This window comes from Babylonia areolata, chromosome 12 (assembly GCF_041734735.1).
Source record: "Babylonia areolata isolate BAREFJ2019XMU chromosome 12, ASM4173473v1, whole genome shotgun sequence".
NCBI lineage: Eukaryota > Metazoa > Mollusca > Gastropoda > Neogastropoda > Buccinidae > Babylonia > Babylonia areolata.
The window spans coordinates 25,764,186-25,786,550 of record NC_134887.1 but is presented as its reverse complement, the minus strand read 5'-3'; the positions used below and the strand labels follow the sequence as shown (position 1 = coordinate 25,786,550).

General features: G+C 46.0%; 1 protein-coding gene across 1 annotated transcript in view; it reads right to left on the bottom strand.

Annotated features, from left to right (window-relative positions):
• The window catches only part of LOC143288476 (homeobox protein cut-like 1), a 226,721-nt gene that overhangs the window by 55,726 nt on the left and 148,630 nt on the right, over positions 1 to 22,365 (bottom strand). Inside the window, exon 6 of the mRNA XM_076597003.1 lies at positions 16,022 to 16,154. Within this exon, the coding sequence (XP_076453118.1) occupies positions 16,022 to 16,154 (133 nt within the window). The remainder of the gene's footprint in view (positions 1 to 16,021; positions 16,155 to 22,365) is intronic.

Below are 22,365 nucleotides of genomic sequence, written 5' to 3'. Positions count from 1 at the left end.
GGCTGTCATGAGGGTGACAGTGACATCTCACTCTGTCTCTCCCACTGACACACAGCACCTCCATAAATCCGTGTAAATGTAAAAACTCCATAACATCCCCCCCACTCCTCTCCCCACCCCCCTTCCCCACTAACACTCCTCCAGAATCACATGGCAGTCAATTGTTCGTGTTTTTTTGTTGTTGTTGTTGGTGGTTGTTTTTTTCGTACCTCCACACTCTCCCACCCCTTCCTCCGTTTTTCTAACGGAGAGAGAGAGAGAATTTTCTGTTTCTCGTCTAATCCCTTCACTGAAAACAAAAAGAGCAGATCATAATATTCCTTTTGTTTTGTGCCGCACACTCGCTCTTTCTGAACTTTAATAACCTGACTTTTCTTTCTTTCCTTTTCGGTATGTTTTCCTTTCATTTCCCTCCTCCTTTCCTCCTCACAGCTGTGAAAACTTCATTTGTTTTTCCTTTATTTATTTTCTAAACATGTGATCCTCTCATTTTGTTTCCCTTTCCTCCGTGGATATTACTGTTTTAACCTTTCAGTTCACTTTTGTGTGTTGTTGGTGCTGGTCCTTTTTAAAAAAATTTTTAAGTCATAACATTCCTTGTAAATGTATTGCTTAATTTTTCTGCTGTCTTTCTTTTTTCAGGTGTTAAGTTGCTTTGAATCTGTTCTCCTGTATATAATGAGCTTTGTACGTGATTAAAAGACAAAACAATAAAATGCTGAGTTGAATTTAAATTCAAATTTGATAAGTTTTTTTCCCCTTCCAATATTGATTTTCACTATAACACACATTAGTATTTGTATTTGCTGGAGGTGTGTGTGTGGGGGGGGGGGGGGGGGGGGGATGGATGATGAGGTTGGAGTAGATTTTCAGACGCAAACAGATCTGAAGTGAAAGTAGAACTGTGTTCAACGGACATTGGAGAAGGAGGAGGAGAGAAACGGAGGAAAGTGGACACAAAGTAAGTCGTCTGTTCTGTTTTTGTTGTTATCGTTTGTAGCGGTTTTGTGTGTGTGTGTATGAGTGTGTGTGTGCGCGCGCGCGTATGTATGTATGTATGTATGTATATGTGTGTGTGTGTGTGTGTGCGTGTGTGTGTGTGTGTGTGATTGTGTGTGTCTGTATGTGTGTGTGACTCGCCTCCATTAAAAACAACATTAAAACAAAAAAGGGAGGGGGGGGGGGGGGGGGGGGGCGGCACAGAAGGAAACCCTTCCCTAACAAACGTAGCTTTCTTTTGATATAAGCGAAAGAATACATGGGGCGGTGGGGAGGGGTGGGAGTGGGGTGTAATAATAACAATAACATTTACAAGCAGTTGAGGAAAGGGACAAAAAGAAAGTAGGTGTCCCTTTTGTCAATTCTTTACAATGACCGGCTTTCTCCAGATACCTAACAACGGCTTCACTCCTTGTGCACGTTACTGACACAACACCCCCCCTCCCCCCCAACCCCCCCCCCCCCCCCACCGCCACCCTCCCTCTCCCTCCATGGCTCTCATCCACCTGACCAACTGCTGCCCGCTCCCCGCTCAAGGATTAACTCCCCGACTGTTTTGATCACCATGCGCCGTACTTGTCTGGACCTTTCCACTTCATACCCCCCAACACCCCCTCCACACTCCACCTGTCCTTATCCCTCCTTATCCCCACGTCTCCTGTGTGCTACTATACAAGTGTTCCGTTCCAACGTTGTTCAAGCTTCTGAAAGGGCGACGTTGACGGGCATGTGATTATAAAGTTGGAAAATGTAATGAAGGTGAGGGGGAGGGGGGAGATTGTGTGTGCGTGTGTGTGTGTGTGTGTGTGTGTGTGAGAGAGAGAGAGAGAGAGAGAGAGAGAGAGAGAGAGACACACACACACACATACAGACAGAGAGAGAGAGAGACTGACAACAGAGGCAGAAACAATGAACTAAGAAGCAATAACACATGAATACTTTTTCCCACCAGATAACGATCACCCCCCTCCCCCACACCGGCATACATACAGAGGAAGAGAGGGAGCTAACAAGGGCTGTAAAGAGGGGTGTACAGACCGACAGACAGACATACAGAGGAAGAGAGGGAGCTAACAAGGGCTGTAAAGAGGGGTGTACAGACCGACAGACAGACATACAGAGGAAGAGAGGGAGCTAACAAGGGCTGTAAAGAGGGGTGTACAGACCGACAGACAGACATACAGAGGAAGAGAGGGAGCTAACAAGGGCTGTAAAGAGGGGTGTACAGACCGACAGACAGACATACAGAGGAAGGGGGGGAGCTAACAAGGGCTGTAAAGAGGAGTGTACAGACCGACAGACAGACATACAGAGGAAGGGGGGGAGCTAACAAGGGCTGTAAAGAGGGGTGCACAGACCGACAGACAGACATACAGAGGAAGAGAGGGAGCTAACAAGGGCTGTAAAGAGGGGTGTACAGACCGACAGACAGACATACAGAGGAAGGGGGGGAGCTAACAAGGGCTGTAAAGAGGGGTGTACAGACCGACAGACAGACATACAGAGGAAGAGAGGGAGCTAACAAGGGCTGTAAAGAGGGGTGTACAGACCGACAGACAGACATACAGAGGAAGAGAGGGAGCTAACAAGGGCTGTAAAGAGGGGTGTACAGACCGACAGACAGACATACAGAGGAAGGGGGGAGCTAACAAGGGCTGTAAAGAGGGGGGCACAGACCGACAGACAGACATACAGAGGAAGAGAGGGAGCTAACAAGGGCTGTAAAGAGGGGTGCACAGACCGACAGACAGACATACAGAGGAAGAGAGGGAGCTAACAAGGGCTGTAAAGAGGGGTGTACAGACCGACAGACAGACATACAGAGGAAGGGGGGGAGCTAACAAGGGCTGTAAAGAGGGGTGCACAGACCGACAGACAGACATACAGAGGAAGGGGGGGAGCTAACAAGGGCTGTAAAGAGGGGTGCACAGACCGACAGACAGACATACAGAGGAAGGGGGGAGCTAACAAGGGCTGTAAAGAGGAGTGTACAGACCGACAGACAGACATACAGAGGAAGGGGGGGAGCTAACAAGGGCTGTAAAGAGGGGTGTACAGACCGACAGACAGACATACAGAGGAAGGGGGGAGCTAACAAGGGCTGTAAAGAGGAGTGTACAGACCGACAGACAGACATACAGAGGAAGGGGGGGGGGGGAGCTAACAAGGGCTGTAAAGAGGAGTGTACAGATCGACAGACAGACATACAGAGGAAGGGGGGAGCTAACAAGGGCTGTAAAGAGGAGTGTACAGACCGACAGACAGACATACAGAGGAAGGGGGGGAGCTAACAAGGGCTGTAAAGAGGAGTGTACAGACCGACAGACAGACATACAGAGGAAGGGGGGGAGCTAACAAGGGCTGTAAAGAGGAGTGTACAGACCGACAGACGTTCAGAGGGGCAGAGACTCATCAACACCTGTCTAGCACAGAGACAAACGAGCCGTGTCACGAGACACAGACGGACGACACAAACCGATGGCGGCCCGCTGCAGGGAACGTGACTTAAATAAATCTGCAAAAAGACCTTTTTCTTCTTCTTCCTCGATTGTCTCCCCTCTACCCCATCCCCCTACTTTTTTTTTTTTTTTCTTTTTTTTTTTCTTTTTGAGAAATTCCTCTCTCGGAAGAGCTGTTTCCAAAGTCTTCCTATTGTTCCCACCACTTTCCCTCCTTTTTTTTTTCTTCCATATTATCCCCCCCCCCCCCCTTCTCAAACGCATTTTTTGCACAATTCTTTGCATGCCTTGTTTTTGTTCATTCATTCTCTCTGTCTCTCAGTCTCTCTCTCTCTCCATGTCCCATATAAATTCTATAATGCTGCATGTAAGTTTTCGTGTTCACCCCGTTCCATCAGTCCCCTAATCATGTCCAAGCAGGTTCGTTCGGTCTCAAGCTCCTCCCTCCTCCTCACGCCCCTCATATTTTTTCTCTCTCTCTTTTATATTTATTTATATATTTTTTTAATACTTTATCATTACTACAGCCCTCTGTCTTACCCACCACTCCACCCCGAGTCTCCACTCGTTTTAAGTCCCCGAAACCCCTCTCCGTCTCGTTTCTATCCCACTGCCTACACTGACCCTCTTCCCCTTCATCTCCACTCCATCATCCCATCCTTTCCCCCACCTCCATTCCATCATCTCATCCTTTCCCCTTCATCTCCACTCCATCATCCCATCCTTTCCCCCACCTCCATTCCATCATCCCATCCTTTCCCCCATCTCCATTCCATCATCTCATCCTTTCCCCTTCATCTCCATTCCATCATCCCATCCTTTCCCCCACCTCCATTCCATCATCTCATCCTTTCCCCCACCTCCATTCCATCATCTCACCCTTCCCCCCATCTCCATTCCATCATCCCATCCTTTCCCCCATCTCCATTTCATCATCCCATCCTTTCCCCCATCTCCATTCCATCATCTCACCCTTCCCCCACCTCCATTCCATCATCTCATCCTTTGCCCCACCTCCATTCCATCATCCCATCCTTTCCCCTTCATCTCCATTCCATCATCCCATCCTTTCCCCCACCTCCATTCCATCATCTCATCCTTTCCCCCACCTCCATTCCATCATCCCATCCTTTCCCCCACCTCCATTCCATCATCTCATCCTTTCCCCCACCTCCATTCCATCATCCCACCCTTTCCCCCACCTCCATTCCATCATCCCACCCTCCCCCCCATCTCCATTCCATCATCCCATCCTTTCCCCTTCATCTCCATTCCATCATCCCATCCTTTCCCCCACCCCCATTCCATCATCTCATCCTTTCCCCCTTCATCTCCATTCCATCATCTCACCCTTTCCCCCACCTCCATTCCATCATCTCACCCTTCCCCCACCTCCATTCCATCATCTCACCCTTCCCCCCATCTCCATTCCATCATCCCATCCTTTCCCCTTCATCTCCATTCCATCATCCCATCCTTTCCCCCACCCCCATTCCATCATCTCATCCTTTCCCCCACCTCCATTCCATCATCTCATCCTTTGCCCCACCTCCATTCCATCATCTCACCCTTCCCCCACCTCCATTCCATCATCTCACCCTTCCCCCCATCTCCATTCCATCATCCCATCCTTTCCCCTTCATCTCCATTCCATCATCCCATCCTTTCCCCCACCCCCTTCCATCATCTCATCCTTTCCCCCACCTCCATTCCATCATCTCACCCTTCCCCCCATCTCCATTCCATCATCCCATCCTTTCCCCTTCATCTCCATTCCATCATCCCATCCTTTCCCCCACCCCCATTCCATCATCTCATCCTTTCCCCCACCTCCATTCCATCATCTCATCCTTTGCCCCACCTCCATTCCATCATCTCATCCTTTCCCCTTCATCTCCATTCCATCATCCCATCCTTTCCCCCACCTCCATTCCATCATCTCACCCTTCCCCCCATCTCCATTCCATCATCCCATCCTTTCCCCTTCATCTCCATTCCATCACCCCATCCTTTCCCCCACCCCCATTCCATCATCCCATCCTTTCCCCCACCTCCATTCCATCATCTCACCCTTCCCCCCATCTCCATTCCATCATCCCATCCTTTCCCCTTCATCTCCATTCCATCATCTCATCCTTTCCCCCACCTCCATTCCATCATCTCATCCTTTCCCCCACCCCCATTCCATCATCTCATCCTTTCCCCCACCTCCATTCCATCATCTCACCCTTCCCCCCATCTCCATTCCATCATCCCATCCTTTCCCCCATCTCCATTTCATCATCCCATCCTTTCCCCCATCTCCATTCCATCATCTCACCCTTCCCCCACCTCCATTCCATCATCTCATCCTTTGCCCCACCTCCATTCCATCATCCATCCTTTCCCATTCATCTCCATTCCATCATCCCATCCTTTCCCCCACCTCCATTCCATCATCTCATCCTTTCCCCCACCTCCATTCCATCATCCATCCTTTCCCCCACCTCCATTCCATCATCTCATCCTTTCCCCCACCTCCATTCCATCATCCAACCCTTTCCCCCACCTCCATTCCATCATCCCACCCTCCCCCCCATCTCCATTCCATCATCCCATCCTTTCCCCTTCATCTCCATTCCATCATCCCATCCTTTCCCCCACCCCCATTCCATCATCTCATCCTTTCCCCTTCATCTCCATTCCATCATCTCACCCTTTCCCCCACCTCCATTCCATCATCTCACCCTTCCCCCACCTCCATTCCATCATCTCACCCTTCCCCCCATCTCCATTCCATCATCCCATCCTTTCCCCTTCATCTCCATTCCATCATCCCATCCTTTCCCCCACCCCCATTCCATCATCTCATCCTTTCCCCCACCTCCATTCCATCATCTCATCCTTTGCCCCACCTCCATTCCATCATCTCACCCTTCCCCCACCTCCATTCCATCATCTCACCCTTCCCCCCATCTCCATTCCATCATCCATCCTTTCCCCTTCATCTCCATTCCATCATCCCATCCTTTCCCCCACCCCCATTCCATCATCTCATCCTTTCCCCCACCTCCATTCCATCATCTCACCCTTCCCCCCATCTCCATTCCATCATCCCATCCTTTCCCCTTCATCTCCATTCCATCATCCCATCCTTTCCCCCACCCCCATTCCATCATCTCATCCTTTCCCCCACCTCCATTCCATCATCTCATCCTTTGCCCCACCTCCATTCCATCATCTCATCCTTTCCCCTTCATCTCCATTCCATCATCCATCCTTTCCCCACCTCCATTCCATCATCTCACCTTCCCCCACTCCATTCCATCATCCATCTTCCTTCTCTCATCCACACCCATCCATTCCCACTCATCATCCATCCTTTCCCCCACCTCCATTCCATCACTACCTTCCATCTCATTCCATCCACTTTCCCCTTCATTCCATTCCATTCTCTATCCTTTCCCCACCTCCATTCCATCATCTCATCCTTTCCCCACCTCCATTCCATCACTCCTTTCCCCACCTCCATTCTCACCTCATCCTTCCCACTCATCTTCACTTCCACCCATCCATCACTCTCTTTCCACCTCCATCTCCCATCCTTTCCCACATTCCATCCATCCTTTCCCACTCATTCCATCATCTCATCCTTTCCCCCTCCATTCCATCATCCCATCTTTCCCCACTCATCCTATCTCTCTTTCCCACCCCTCCTTCATCGTTCCCATCTGATTCACGCCCACATTAACATACTCTACAATATTCATAATTTTCTGTTCTCCATACCCGTACTATCACACTGTCTGTCTCTTCCTGTCCACTGTGCCACCTTATCTTATTTTCCCCATCTCACTTCTATCGCTTTTTTTTCTGCTTTTTTTTTTCACTCTGGTACCCATCTTCTTATTTCTGTTTTTTTCTACCATCTCATCTTTTCATCTCCATCTTTCGACAACTGTTTTGTTTTCGTTGTTTGTTTGTTTGTTTTTTGTTTGTTTGTTTGTTTTTGTTGTTGTTGTTTTGTTGTGTGTGTGTGTGTGTGTGTTGGTGTGTGTGTGTGTGTGTGTTTGGTGTGTGTGTGTGTGTGTGTGTGTGTGTGTGTACCAATTTGTTTTCGTCTATCTCCATTTTAGCAGTTCATCGTAATGTCACTGCCCCTCCATCTGTCTTCGATCGCTATCTTTCTCATCCCATTACCTACCGCCATTTGTTTCCCCTCTTTTCTCCCATCTTTTTCTGCCTCCATCTTCCTTCTTGATGCCTTTTTTCCCCGATCTCTTTCTCTCCTCCCTTTTCATTCTAAATATCACGTTTTGTTTAATTTTGCTTTTCTCCTTGAATGTCATTTCAAGAGATGATACCTGCAAGCTTCCTTCGTTTCCATTTTTCTTTTGTAAATCTGACATCCTCACCCCCTCCCTCTCTCTCGTGCGCGCGTGGTGTGTGTGTGTGTGTGTGTGTGTGTGTGTGTGTGTGTGTGTATGCGTGCGTGCGTGTGTGCATAGGGGGGTGTACAGGTAAGCGTATATCTCCCCCACACCCCTAGTTCTCTCTCTTACTCTCTCCACGTAGACCAGTGCCATCCCACATGTGCCAAGTCCCTCTCTCTGTGACTGCGACAGCTCGTGAAAACAGGCGCGTGTAGGAATCAAGATCTCTGCGCGCTAACTGCGCCGGTTTGCGTTCAGCTTTACCTCAACGTTCCTGTGCCCGCGTCACGCGCACAAGCGCATACAATCATACACGCGAAACCATACTGTGTGCCTGTATGCTGCTACTAAACACTGACATACTTATTGCACTACACAGGAGCAGGTGTATCAGTGTGCGTGAGCGCCTTTCCACAGTGGCAGGTGCCTGCCGTCGACTCTCCGGTCACATGAAATGAAGTGACTCTCTCCCCGCCTATTTTCGCGGTGCTGCACATCCATCCCCACCCCAACCTCCATCCACCCACCGACAGAAAAAAAAATGCAAGGAAGAAAAGTGCACAGCAAATAAGGAAGAAGAGTAGAGAAAGAAAGAAAGAAAGAAAGAAAAAAGGTGTGGAGGGTGTGGGGCCGGGGGAAGGGGGGGGGGATAGACTCCCTCTCCCGTTCCCCTCTCAGAGGACGTGAGCGCCGATATAGGTGGTGCAATATACCCCCCACCACCCAACCCTTAAAAAAGCCGTGTAGGGAGCATCCTCCTTCTCCTCCACCTTACTGCCTCCAGCTGCTATCTATCATCAATGCAAAACGCAGAGAAAAGCGCGGTCTGGCACGGCACAGCCAAGACGAGGAGCACAGGCAGACTCAATGCCTTCTTTGTTGGTGCCGTTCGTCGTCGTTTCCCCAATCACCGAAGAGCACAGATCATCCTTCCCCTGCAAGCCACGATACCGCTTGTTGTAGGTGCTGGATCGCGTTTGTGTGTGTGTGTGTGTGTGTGTGTGTCTGTGTCTGTGTGCGCGCGCGCGTGCCTGTGTGGGGTGGGTCTGTGAATAAAAGAGAAAGTGAATGAGTGAGTGAGTGTGTGTGTTTGTGTGCGTCTCTGCACGCACGCGCGTGTGTATTGCGTGGCAATGTTTTTGTACAGCTGTAGCATCGCTCACCATGATAGACAGCACAATGGAATGACATAATAACGCCATCGTTTCTCTCTAATCATGACTAGCTGTGGGGAGATGGAAGAGAGGAGGACGAGCGATTCAGGGGTATTCCCACAGGAGCTCCTTTATTCACACGCTTAGTCAGGCAAAACGATGAAACGGGGCCAACTTCATTAACTTGTCAACCAACTTCTGAAAAGGCACTGAAGTTGAAAAACAGCTGTCATATAGTTACTTGCTGAATTTGGGATATGTATTATTATCCATCGCTACTGACTCGCACCTTCCACACACACACACACACACACACACACACACACACACACACAAGAAGAAGAACAAGAAACCGGCAAAATCGACTCCTTTTTTAGAAACAGCATTTCCAATTTTCTTTGTCTCAGTCCTGAACTGTGGCTCCCCCATCCTCCTTCCTACCCCTCCCTCTCTTTCTCCTCTTCCATGCCTATCCGTTTCTCCACCCTTTTTTTTTTTGTGGTCGATTTTCCTCATTTCCCACGGACTAAAAACGACGTTTCATTACTTTCAAACTCTCCGATTTCTTCCCCCAAGCTGCAGCAATACACACGCTGGGAGACCAGACCCTAGCAGCCGGGAGCGGGAAGGGAAGGGAAATGAGGAGAGGGGGGTGGAAGGAGGGAGACAGCTAGCAGCAGCAGCAGAAAGCAGCGATCAGCAGCACAGATAGTACCGTGTGTGTCGACACCTGACCACAGTGTGATCCACAAGGACAGGACGGCCAATCTAGCATCCTCATCACTTGCACGTCAGCCTGGGAGGCCCAACCCTACACCCCCAGCCCACCACGTGAAAGCACTGCTTTGTTGGGACAAAGTCTCTCCAATTTTCCTCACAACTCGGGGAGGGGGAGGGTGGGGGGCGGGGGGGGGGCGCAATTTTCAGAGGACGAAGAAATGAAAGGAATGGGGATACAGAGACAAGCAACAGATGGGCAGAGACTGGGATCTTCTGGGAAAACTTGAAGGAAATAGAAATGATTAAATTCAAAGCCGACAAACAAACACAGACAGAAGTGAGAAGAGACAAGACAGACCGACAGGTGAATAGAACAGAATGGAATAATGTCTTTATTACCAAATGTACCGGGGTCACAAGGAAAATTGGGGGTGGGGGGTGGGGGGGGGTGGAGTAGTACATACCAAGATACAAACATATATCTAAAATCATACACAGACACAGATGCAGTAGAAATAAGATGCATACAAGTGCATATCAATATAAAAAATTGTGCATACTCACGCATGCACGCACTGCACACACACACACACACACACACACACACACACACGTACGTTTGAACAGATGCTGCATATTACATGTGGATGGGGCTGATGACTAGATATTCAGGTAGATGGTTGTTGGTTGCACAATTCTATTTATCACACTGGATTTGTTCGAGAGACATGGCATTGACTGCTTTTGGGGGAAAGCTATTGGCGAAGCGATTGGTTTTCGTCCTTATACTTCTGTCCCGTCGACCAGAGGGGAGCATCTCGAAAATCCCAAAAGCTGGATGTGATTCGTCCTGGCTGATTGATTTTGCTTTTTTGAGTAGCCGCTTATAATATCTGTCTTCCAGAGAAGGTAGATCAGCCCCGGTAATCTTGGTGGCAGTTTTTACGATTCTGTTAAGGGCTGCAACTTGTGCCTTGGGAATGTTTCCATACCAAACAATAATTGCAAAGGTTAGCACACTTTCAATGACTGCTCGGTAGAAATCAACCAGATTTCTTTTTTTAATTCCGAACTTTTTGAGGCATCGAAGAAAGTACAGCCGCTGTTGTGCTTTCGTAACAATTTTTTCCTTATTTTTCTCCCATTTCAAATCGTTGGAAATGACCAGTCCGAGAAATCTAAAGTCGCTGATGATCTCTACCTGCTTGTCTTCAATGACAAGTGGTAAGGGGTCAGATCTGGTCTTCCTGAAATCTAGAATTAATTCTTTGGTTTTTGATACGTTGAGTTCTAAGTTGTTTTGATCACACCAGCTGACAAGTTCATGTACTTCTTCCCTATATTTTGACTCATCACTGTTCGTAATCAACCCTTCTAGAGTTGTATCGTCGGCAAATTTGACCATGGTGTTACATTCATTTTGAGTTGCACAGTCATGTGTGAATAGTGAGTACAACAGTGGGGATAGAACACACCCCTGTGGGGTGCCTATGTTCAGAATGCATGTGGAGGAAGTGAGGTCACCAACTTAACAACTTGCGGTCTGCGTCATCAAAAATTTAGGATCCATGCACAAATTGATTCAGGCAGCGAGAGGTCTTTCAGTTTAAAATATAGTTTTGATGGCACTATTGTGTTGAACGCAGAGCTGTAGTCAATGAAAAGGATCCTGGCATAGCTGTTAGGATTTTCGAGATGTCTGAGGACATGGTAGATCAGTTTCAGTTTCAGTAGCTCAAGGAGGCGTCACTGCGTTCGGACAAAACCATATACGCTACACCACATCTGCCCAGCAGATGCCTGACCAGCAGCGTAATCCAATGCGCTTAGTCAGGCCTTGAGACATGATAGAGACCTATGCTAATGGCATCTTCAACTGATCTGTTAGCTCTACAGGCGAACTGAAAGGGATCAAAAGATGGAGGAATGCAGGTTTTTAGGAATTGTAGAATCAATCGTTCAAATGTTTTCATTACGACTGATGTAAAGGCTACGGGACAATAATCATTAAAACAACTAAGGGAAGAAAGGGAAGGGCGAGGGAAGAGAACGGGTCGTTGGAAGTCAAACATAAATTTTGGGTGAAAAAGGCTGGAGCGGATCACAAGATTCCAGGGATATACTTGACGTGACTGGGCGCACACCACCACCTGATCCAACCGATGGCTGCGCTGTCCAGCTCATCATGTCTGCCGGCTTCTTCCTCCTCCTCCTACCTCTCCTCCCCAGATATGTCCTCTCAATTTATATCCCACATTCTTCCCCGCTCCTTCCCACCCACTCCTTTTTTTCTACATGTTTATTCATTTGATCTTCTCTTCACACCGTCGTCTCTATTTTCAACCTGTCAGTGTCATAAATGAATTAACAAACAAGAGGGGCCGTAACAACGACCGATCGCAACTGTTGACAACAATCATCATAAAAAAGACATTAGCTCCATTCCAGTTTACCCAGCATTGTCTTCGTGGTCAGTCAGACCCACAGTGGTTTGGGTTATACCCAGTGGACTACATTCAAGAGTGAACACCTAAACACATAAATGTGACAACAGAATCCAGAATAAGTTTGCCCCACAATAACTCAGATTTATTCATATCGCTTATAGTATTCCCTTCTCCATACTTCACAATCCAACGGGTACAACGTTTTGTTCATTTATTGTTACTATTTTTGTTTTAGTTAGTGAAGAGAAAGGAAGCTTGGTGAGCTGGTGGGTAGGTACGAAGTTGGGGAGGTAAGGACCTTTCAATCCATTCTAAAACAAATCTTAAAGGCAGAGGGAGAGAGAGAGAGAGAGAGAGGGAGACAGGAAGGCAGACAGAGAGAGAGACACTAACAGAGAGACAGAGACAAACAGACAGAAGCTGTGTATGATTTAGGAGGGAAGGAAGCGAGGGCCGACATCTCTAAATTCTGTCCACTGCTGATAGCTCCCAGGTCCGGATCGCTGCGACACCTGTCAGGCCTGCCTTCGATAATTCATGGCCCGCAAGCATGGCTCCTGTGAGACAGCGCTGCTTTCTCACTTCCTCACACAGGAAATCCCACTTAAAACACACCAAAACACACCCCTGTATTACTTTCGAACATATACAACATACCTGTCCCAATCCTCTTTCACAAAACCGCTGAGTTTTTCCAAAAATTCTAAAATAAGCAGACAGAATAACAATCAAGCAGTCAAATAACAATAAATTGTTAAAAAAAATCTTTTTATCTCAGTGCAAACACAGGCAAGTTTTCATGCTGCATGACCTGAAAATAAGAACCTAGACATTCTTGGACACAACAATGTGTTTTGGGAATGGATAAGACTCATTTCTAAGGCACAACAAAAGCTTTTCCCACACATCGAATCTATGCATCTTCATCTGCATGAATCAGCATCTTCATCTGCATGAATCACGTAAAATAACCAAACTAATTCATGTAACCATGATGGGCTGCCTATAAATTTCTTTTTCTGTTGCTGAATTTTCCCCTTCATGTGAACACAAGAATCACTTTGTTAAAAAAAACCAAATCCACTTCTTCCTTGACTTGTACATCTCTAAACCCTCCCCTTCTTTTCCATCTCCAATGCTGCATCACACGAGCAACAGATATATTACAATGTACAAAAAAACCCAACTTGACAGCAAACAAAACAGTTTGACACTGCACCACACAATCTGTTCTTTCAACTGCTTTCTTTTCTGCCATCCCCCTACCCCATCTATACATATTTTCATGAGTATCTGCTGCTCCAACCTCACTGCTTTACATCCACACACACCAATACACACAACACTTTAGTGCACACTGTCCCTCCCACATCCTACATAAACCCACAAGGCATTCAGTGAGCGTTTTGGGGTTGTTGTTTTTTTGCCAGTGTCATTGTCATTCCACATGTATGCATCACGCAAGTACACACACAAAAGAACAATCACAAACACATGCATGTGCACGCACACACACACACACACACACACACACACACACACAGAGAAAGAGTGAGAGAAAGACAGTATGAGGAATCATTAAATGATCACTTCCTGCATGTCCATCTGGTTTACGAATGAAGGTGACAGGAGACATGACAGGTGCAGATCTGACATGGGAACATGTCTGGTCCATCACCACCAACATTGTTTTCTCTCTCTGCATGATGGCTTCTCTTTCCCTGTCCTCACTTGTTCAAAATATCTCACAAGGTGCCATGTAGCTCCCCTCTTTAAGCCTTTTCATGTTTGTGTGTAAAACATACATTTCATCTTTTTTTCTCCATTTTCCAGTGTGGAAAAAGGGATGAAGAAACCAAAATATGTTCATAAATGGTCAAAGCCAAGCCACAACTGATACACACATACATACACACTTGAACATGCATGTATGCATGCACGCGCGCGCACACACACACACACACACACATACGTGCGCGCGAGCGCACACACACACACACACACACACACACATTCAGTGTGCAGGTACAACAAGCAAAGAGGCACACAAAAAACCCCATGGAATGGAGAGGGTAGACAAACACACAAGAAAGAAGAGGTAGATGAAAGAGACTGGGGAGGGAGGGGGGATGAAGGGGGCTGGCAGAAAGCCCCTCAGTGCCAAGCATTTCCCTTCCCCTGACACTGGTCTGAAAGCACTGTGCTAAACCAAAGCATGCACATAGTAAATCTGCCACAATCAGTCACTGATAACAAGTATTCCCATTCTGAGACCCAACACCATCATGTGATGTGCTTTCCTTTAAAAAAAAAAAAAAAAAAAAAAATATATATATATATAAAAATAAAAATCCAGTGGTTATTCTTTAATAGAAATAAGAAAAAGTTCATTATGTGGCTCTTGACTGGAGAAAACTCAGGTGATCATTTCAATAATCAGGAGACCAGTTTTATTCATTATTCCAATTATCAAGCTGGATTAGACACCTCATTTTGGCCATTCTTGATTATTATAAATACAAGGAGAAACTCATTCACTATCCAAGAGGATATAATGATTAAACACTCCAAACTCTTTTTTGTCTTTTCTTATAAATCAAATAGTCTACGGACTGAGCTCAACTGCACGGTCGCATCAACTGACAATCCTGACTTTATCAGCTCAACTCTTTCCATAAAATTGTGTTTATCTTTGTCATTTTTCAATATAGTTTACAAAATAAATGCAATTCTGTGCTAAGATCACTATCAAACAAGCTAGCAATTTGCGCACTCTTCTCCTTTCCCATGAATTACCCATTCCTCTGCCATCTATGCCAACATAGCTCCTGTGACTTGTCAACCAAGTCCACAGTTAGTGATTACTGACAAGGCCCATCAGAAAAAGGAGTTGAAAGCCTTCTGGATATGCCTGAATGACCAGAAACAATTCTCCTGATACTGAGTCAGCTTTTATGCAATTCCTCTGATCAGGAAATCTATTCTGCAAGATTCACAGCGTGCACATACACTCATCAAAGTTTGTGTTTATAAAGTTATAACCATTCCTGAGAAAATGAAAAAACAATTATATTAATAATAAAGATGAAACTGTTACCAAAACTTTTCAAGCCACACCCTGAGGTTAGCACCTTACAAAGACGGTTCAAAACCTTTGATCAAATCTATCATCTGGTGTAGTTTGAAGGCAGCGCCTGTGGCTGTCACCTTCCTCCTCTACTTCCTAAAACTGCTTTTGTTTTATCAAAGGCAGGCGCGCGCTCCCCCACCCCACCCACACACACACTCAATTGACATATGTTAACCAAGCAAACGTTATTACCTCAACACATTTCACTGACACGTTTCAACACCCTTTTCAAAACGTCCATGAAAAGGAACAAGGGACAGAATTGTATGCAATGGTTTTCATATTCTTTTCATTACAAACCAACATCAACTTGCTGATGAATCTGTCATGGTTGATGTATGCTGGATATTTTTGTGTTTCTATTATCTAGTGAATACTGAAATGAATTACAGGATTTAAATGTGCACGGATCTTCTTCCGCATGCATATCCACACAAACAGGGTTCAGGCACTACCAGATCTTCACATATGTTGAAGTGAAAAATCTCCACCCTTCACCCAAAAGGTGGGATGAAAATGGGAATCAAACACAGGAAAACAGGGCAAGAATCGCTCTAACCATTCAGCCACAGCACCTATCATGGTGTGTGCGTGTTCAGTTAGAACGCTTGGATCTGGACTCCTAACTAGCATGGAGCGAAGCATGAACCCTCAAGGCTGTATTGAAGGAGAAGCATGCACACAAACTCTGGCCACTCACCAGCTTGAAGGGAGATGATTTTCTGCTCAGCCTCCCCAAGCTTGCGTGCCACTGAGAGCTGTGTCTCCTGCAGTTGTCGTTCCTTCTCGGCAAACACACGCTGGAGTTCTCTCTCTTTTTCTTTGGCACGTGCCTGCACACACACAAACACAAACATCTTGATACCCTGCCTCCAGATTAGCATGAGCCTCAGTTCTTTATCAATACATATCAATCCTCATCACTACCAGTATGATCCTCTATTCATACCCAACTGCAGTCTCCATCAAAATTAATATCCAATCAATACACACAATCTCAGTTCTCATTTTGAAGTTAATGTGTCCCATTAACTTGATAAGTCTGTCTTGCAGGCGCAAAATTGAAATTTCTGAAGCACGGTGATGTGGGTTGAATGGTTATAAAAGATCATGTGAAGGAACCAGACAAGCATCACAATTACCCATCCTTTTGCTAGCAAAACCTTCATGGCTCACACATAATTGCTGCTATTAAAAACATATAAAAGAGAACAGAATTTCACTCCACCATCCTTTCCCTTTAAAAAGAAAGAAATTGTGGAGAGCTGGGAGGCAACTGGGAGCTAAACAGACAAGTTCATAATAATACAATACAATTCAATACAATGTAATGCAATAATGTGCATACACACAATGTTCAGAGAGACTCAAAGAAATCATGAAGCCAATCATGAAGCTATCAAGAGGTCAGACCAGCAGACAACTCCAGTATTCAATGTTCCAACTGATTCATAGGAGTTTGGATCAGAAAAGAGTCAAAATCCACACAAAAACTACGATTTTGAATCCCTTTGCTCACCATCAAAAAACATCTTTTTTTCTCAATGTGAACGTTGTGCGATGGAAGGTAACTACCAAAGTCAAGTAGTACTGTCAACACTGATTGACATTTCACAGTTTTAAAGTGCAGGCGAATAATAGAATCACATATATCAATGTTTTAACCTTTACCCTACTGCATGTGATTGCATGCTTGCTTGCAAGAGAGAGAGAGAGAGAGAGAGAGTGTGTGTGTGTGTGTGTGTGTGTGTGTGTGTGTGTGTGTGTGTGTGTGTGTGTGTGTGTGACACACAGAGAGACAGACGACAGACAGAGTGAGTGAGAGAGAAAGGCTATGGTGTGCATTTATGTTTGCATGTGTCCGAGTGCCTGTGTGTGCTCATGTGTGAGTATACATGTGGCAAAAGACATCAAAGGCAGAAAACCAAAACCACATCACCAACAAATGTTGCACATCATGAATTCCCTGACAGCACGGTTTCTGTCCGGCCAGTACTAGGATTCAGGGCTCTCTTTCACAACTGCCACCACCACCATCTCCCCTCCTTTAAATCTGGGCCTTCATTCCTTGGTCCTCCTTTTTCTCCTAGCCCTCACCCCCACCCCCACCCCTACCTCCCACTACAAAACATACTTCGAAACACTTCCACACACACTTAATACGTCATGTCACTCTCAAACTCTGATTTGGACAACCTTGCACACACATCAAATATATTTGTCATGTCACTCTCTGACACTGGCAAACCACACAACACACACAATCATACACACACACACACACATGCATGCACACTCTCAGACACACGCAATCCAGCACCTTGGGCCAAACCAGCATTAAGCACCCATTCACCCCAGAACTATTTGTCTCTGGCCCCCACCCCACCTCCACCCCTCACATTCCTCATAGTTCATCACCACCAACAAGTAATGAACAATATCCACCACACACAGAAACAAAATCCACCTTTCGTTCCAACCTCTTCCTTTCCTTGCCATCACGACGATGACAACAACCACAAAACAAAACGTGGCCATTGTCGTTGTCGCTGTTGCCTTACTTAGCTCCCCCCATCGACCAGTTGTCACCACAATCCACAGGATGATGCCTCATCGCCTGTGCCAGCCATCTTTTAATGGACCGCCATAAAACAGCCACCCAATCGATAGGCCATTTGCCATCTTGCACAGCCCATCCAACTACAGTGCCGCCGTTTGAACTGATACAGTGGGGACTGGTTTACAATGAGGCAGAGAGTGAGAGGGGGTCGGGCTGGGGGTGGGGGAGGAGAGAGAGAGAGAGAGAGAGAGAGAGAGAGAGTTGTGTGACTGTCCTGTGTATAGGCACCTGTGAGCAGACAGACAGACACACTGACACTTGCTCTCTTTTCTCCCATTCACTCATTACACTCTCTCTCTCTCTCTCTCTCTCTCTCTCTCTCACACACACACACACACATCTCCAGCTCCACACATCTCCAGCTCCACACATCTCCAGCTCCACAATACATAGGAGCAAAATCCATGCTCTCTCACTATCTCTAGATTAGTAGAATTTTCTTCTCTTTTTTTTTAAGGGTGGGGGGAAGGGGGATGAAGTGCTCAGTAAAAATGAATAAATAAATATATATATATAATAAAATAAAATGGTTTTTTTTTAAATAAGGGAAAAGATGGAATGTGTGGACCTATTTGTCTGACACTGCTCACTGACTGGACTTCACTGGGGCCAACACAATCCACAAGGCGAGAAGCACTGTGAGCAAAACAATAAAGGAAGATATTTTCCTCCTAATTAGTGCACTGCCAGTTACACGACCATACATCTGTAAAGGTCGGCAGTGTAGGCATCAGCAAATATTTCTCTGTGAGCAGAAATAATCTCCCCCCCCCCCCTCTCCCCCCCCCCTCTCTCTCTATCTCTCACGCGCGCGCGCACACACAAACACATGTGCGCACGAACCACTAGTGCACAACAATTTGAAAGCGTGCGCTCTCTCTCTCTCTCTAAAGTGCACATGCTTGTGAAAACAATAATGGAAAAAGCAGGACTGTTAGTTTGCTTGTTTGCATATTGCTCCCCCCCCCCCCCCTCTTTTTTGTGTGGATAAGCTTCCTCCTCTCCTTGCCAATCCTGACTACAATCTCCACTCCACAACAAAAAGGGACAGCTCCACTGCGAAATGTCACAAGCCGGGAAAAAATACAGCACAGCTCCGGTAGCCGACAGCAGAGAAAATTGTTGCCAAATTATCGATCCTATTTGACTAGCAGGAGGGAGGAGGGGGTGGAGAAAAGGGTGTTGGTGAGGGTGAAGGATAGTAGAGAGAGACAGGGACAAATGGGGCTGGATGGAGGGAGAGGGTAGAGATGAAGGAGTGAGGACTGGACTGAGGGAGAGACAGAATTACCCAGGTTGGGGAAAGGACTAGGGGTGTGGTGGGGTGGAGGTTAACTTGTTCCAGGGGAGGGGGGTGAGCTTGATGGGTAATACATTGTGGCTTCGCAGGGAGGGTGGGAAGAAGGTTTAAGACAGACAGACACACATGGGCAGAAAGACAGACAGACACAGACAGAGACAAGAGACAGAGAGACTATCAACGACTTTATCACACGGACACGTGCATTCTCCCTCCATCCCCAGGACCAACAACCCTGCCCTATATAGGCCTAACCTGTTGCGCCACCACAGAGACCAGACCGTAACAATGCCCACCCCATCCCTTCCTTCCCATCACTATCCCCACACATCCCATCCACACCCCCTTCCCACTAACACCCTCAACTACCAGCAACCACATGTGACTGTCTACTGCAGATACAATAAAGCTGACATCGCTTGGCTCGGCAACCACATGGACTTGCAAACAGATCATTTCCTTCGCTCCACGAATAAAAAGAGAACGGGGTGATGGCGGAAGCTAGTCACACTCTGTTTTTCCCTCACAAGGCCATTGTGGATGTCCCTGATAGACTGTTGGGGAAGAGAGAGTGAGTGTGAGAGAGAGAGAGTACGAGAGTACGAACGAACGAATCCTTTTAATGAGGGAAGTGGAATAAGCATGTATATGTTTTTTTACATCCAGCCCTCAGGGCAAAAAGAAATGAAATAAAAATGTTCACAAGATAACAAACGGTTATAGAAAAACATTCATGACATTCAAATACACTCAATTGCACAGCATCATTTACAAGTACATAATCACGATACCTGCATTCATGACAATAATGTATATGAATATAGTAATGAGAGGGATAGAGTGAGTGAGAGAGAGAGAGAGAGAGAGAGAGGATGAATGAAGGAAGGAATAAATGATTGAATGAATGAATGAATGAATCTTATTTCCGACAGCATTAGAGTAAGCAAACAATTGCTTTCTCCAGCCCTCGAAAGGGAAAAATGTCTAAAGAAAAGGTATGCAGAAGGCCCCATGTAATGAGTAAATGTTAACAAATGCATAGCAAAACGAGAAAAGAAACATTATAATAACTAAATAAGCATCATATTTATAAGAAACAACACGTAATTTATAAAAATGCGGAGCGAGAGAGAGGGGGTGGGGGGGGGGGGGAAGCGACAGAAGAGAGAGGAGATAGTATTTATAGAGAGGATGAGATAAAGAGATAGAGTGAGACGTGGTGAAATACAGTAATATATGGCATAACATAATATGGTATACTAAACAGATTTGCAATTTTTTTCCATCAGGTATTCAGGATACCTTTTCTTGAACACAGTGAAACTTGTATGAACATTAAAACTAGTTAAGATGTTGTTCCAGAGGCAACCGCCAGAGTAAGTGAGACTCGATTTGAATAAATCAATTCTTGTCAGTGGTACCACGATCTTCTTGTTGTTATGGAAAGTACTTGTTAGGAATCGCTGTTTTAGATACGGAGGAGCAAAACCAGACATTATCTTAACATGAAAAGCGCCTTATTATGAATGAGTTTCCATTTCAATGGCAGAATACCTAAATCTTTGTAATCAGAGACAGTTAATGACGAAGATTTCAGATGTACCAGCTTTAAGGCTCTTCTATGTAGACTCATGAGTTGTTTTAAAACATTTTCACTGGCAGAATCCCATATTGTTGAGGCATAATTTACATGTGGTTCAATATAAGCATGGAAAAATAATTTACGGCGATGCTTGTTTAAGAAATCCTTGATTCTAGAAAGTTGATGAATCTTTTTGGATAAAGTTTTACAAGTCATCATAACATGTTGAGACCATGACAGGCTATTGTCAATAATAAGACCAAGTACTTTGTGATGACTGACCTCCTCAATCATTACTTCATTGATATACAATGGAGAACGAGAGAGAGAGAGAGAGAGAGAGTGTGTGTGTGTGTGTGTGTGTGTGTGTGTGTGTGTGTGTGTGTGTGTGTGTGTGTGTGTGAGAGAGAGAGTGTGAGAGAGAGAGAGTGAGAGAGAGAGAGAGAGAGAGAGAGAGAGAGAATCAACAAGGCGACAAGGGCACTTCGGACCAACGGAACTACCACCGGTCAGTGGAGGTCAGCCAGGCCTTATCGGTAGTGGTGGTGGAGGAAGATGTGGGCGTAACGTCATCCCAGATCGTCTATTCCCAGTTTGCCTATGCATTCAGTTGTTATCTGTGTGTGTGTGTGTGTGTGTGTGTGTGTGTGTGTGTTCTGAGAGGGAAAGGGGGCTGAAGAGGCGAAACAGGAATAGATGAGTAGGTGAAACAGGACAAAGTCCCACTGTCAAGAGGCCACTGTGGGTAGCGACACGACCAAAGAGTGGGTGAAACAGGAACAGGCTCCGGACGGAGGGCTGGTGGTGAAGTGGGTGATGCCCCTTCCTGTGCTGGAAACAGACCTCTTTCTGCCAGTGGTTCTTTCCTTCCCTACAGCCCGTGCTAAAAGCTGAAGACGTTTGATTATGTTTGGTTTTTTACCCTTCTTTTCTTCGTACATAAAGCCATTTGCAACGAGTGTTGTTTTAGGTAAGCAGAGAAACGTGAAGGAAGAAATGAAGAAGCAGAACACCCCAAACAAACAAACAAAAACAACAACAAAACTGAAGGTAGGAAGACGAAAAGAAAGACAACGATATTCCGAAAACAAGAAAGGAAGAGACGAAATAAAAACAAACAGTAAAGGAAGGGAGAGAATACACAAAGAAGGAATGAGGAAGAAAAACAAAATGAGAGGACGGAAGCATGGGCGGACGAAAGGAAAGGGAAAAAACGGACAATAGGACAGAAGAAAACAGAGAAAGGGAAAAAGAACAGAAGAAATGAAAGGGGTGGGGGTTAAAAGCAGCAAGAACGGAAACAGAAGTCCTTCATTCTGTATCCTCCTCAACCCAACGTTGACTCAGGGTCTTCAGCATTCTGACGGTGGGCAATCATTGTTGTTCCACCAGCTTCAGCACTGTACGTTCTGGTGACTGCCACCACCATCCTCAACACACTGTCGGGCAGGATGGGATAACACAGGTTCTGACCCCGTTTTGTTCTATCATTAACTCATCATCCAACAGAACAGACCCACGCCGACAACATCAACGTTATCA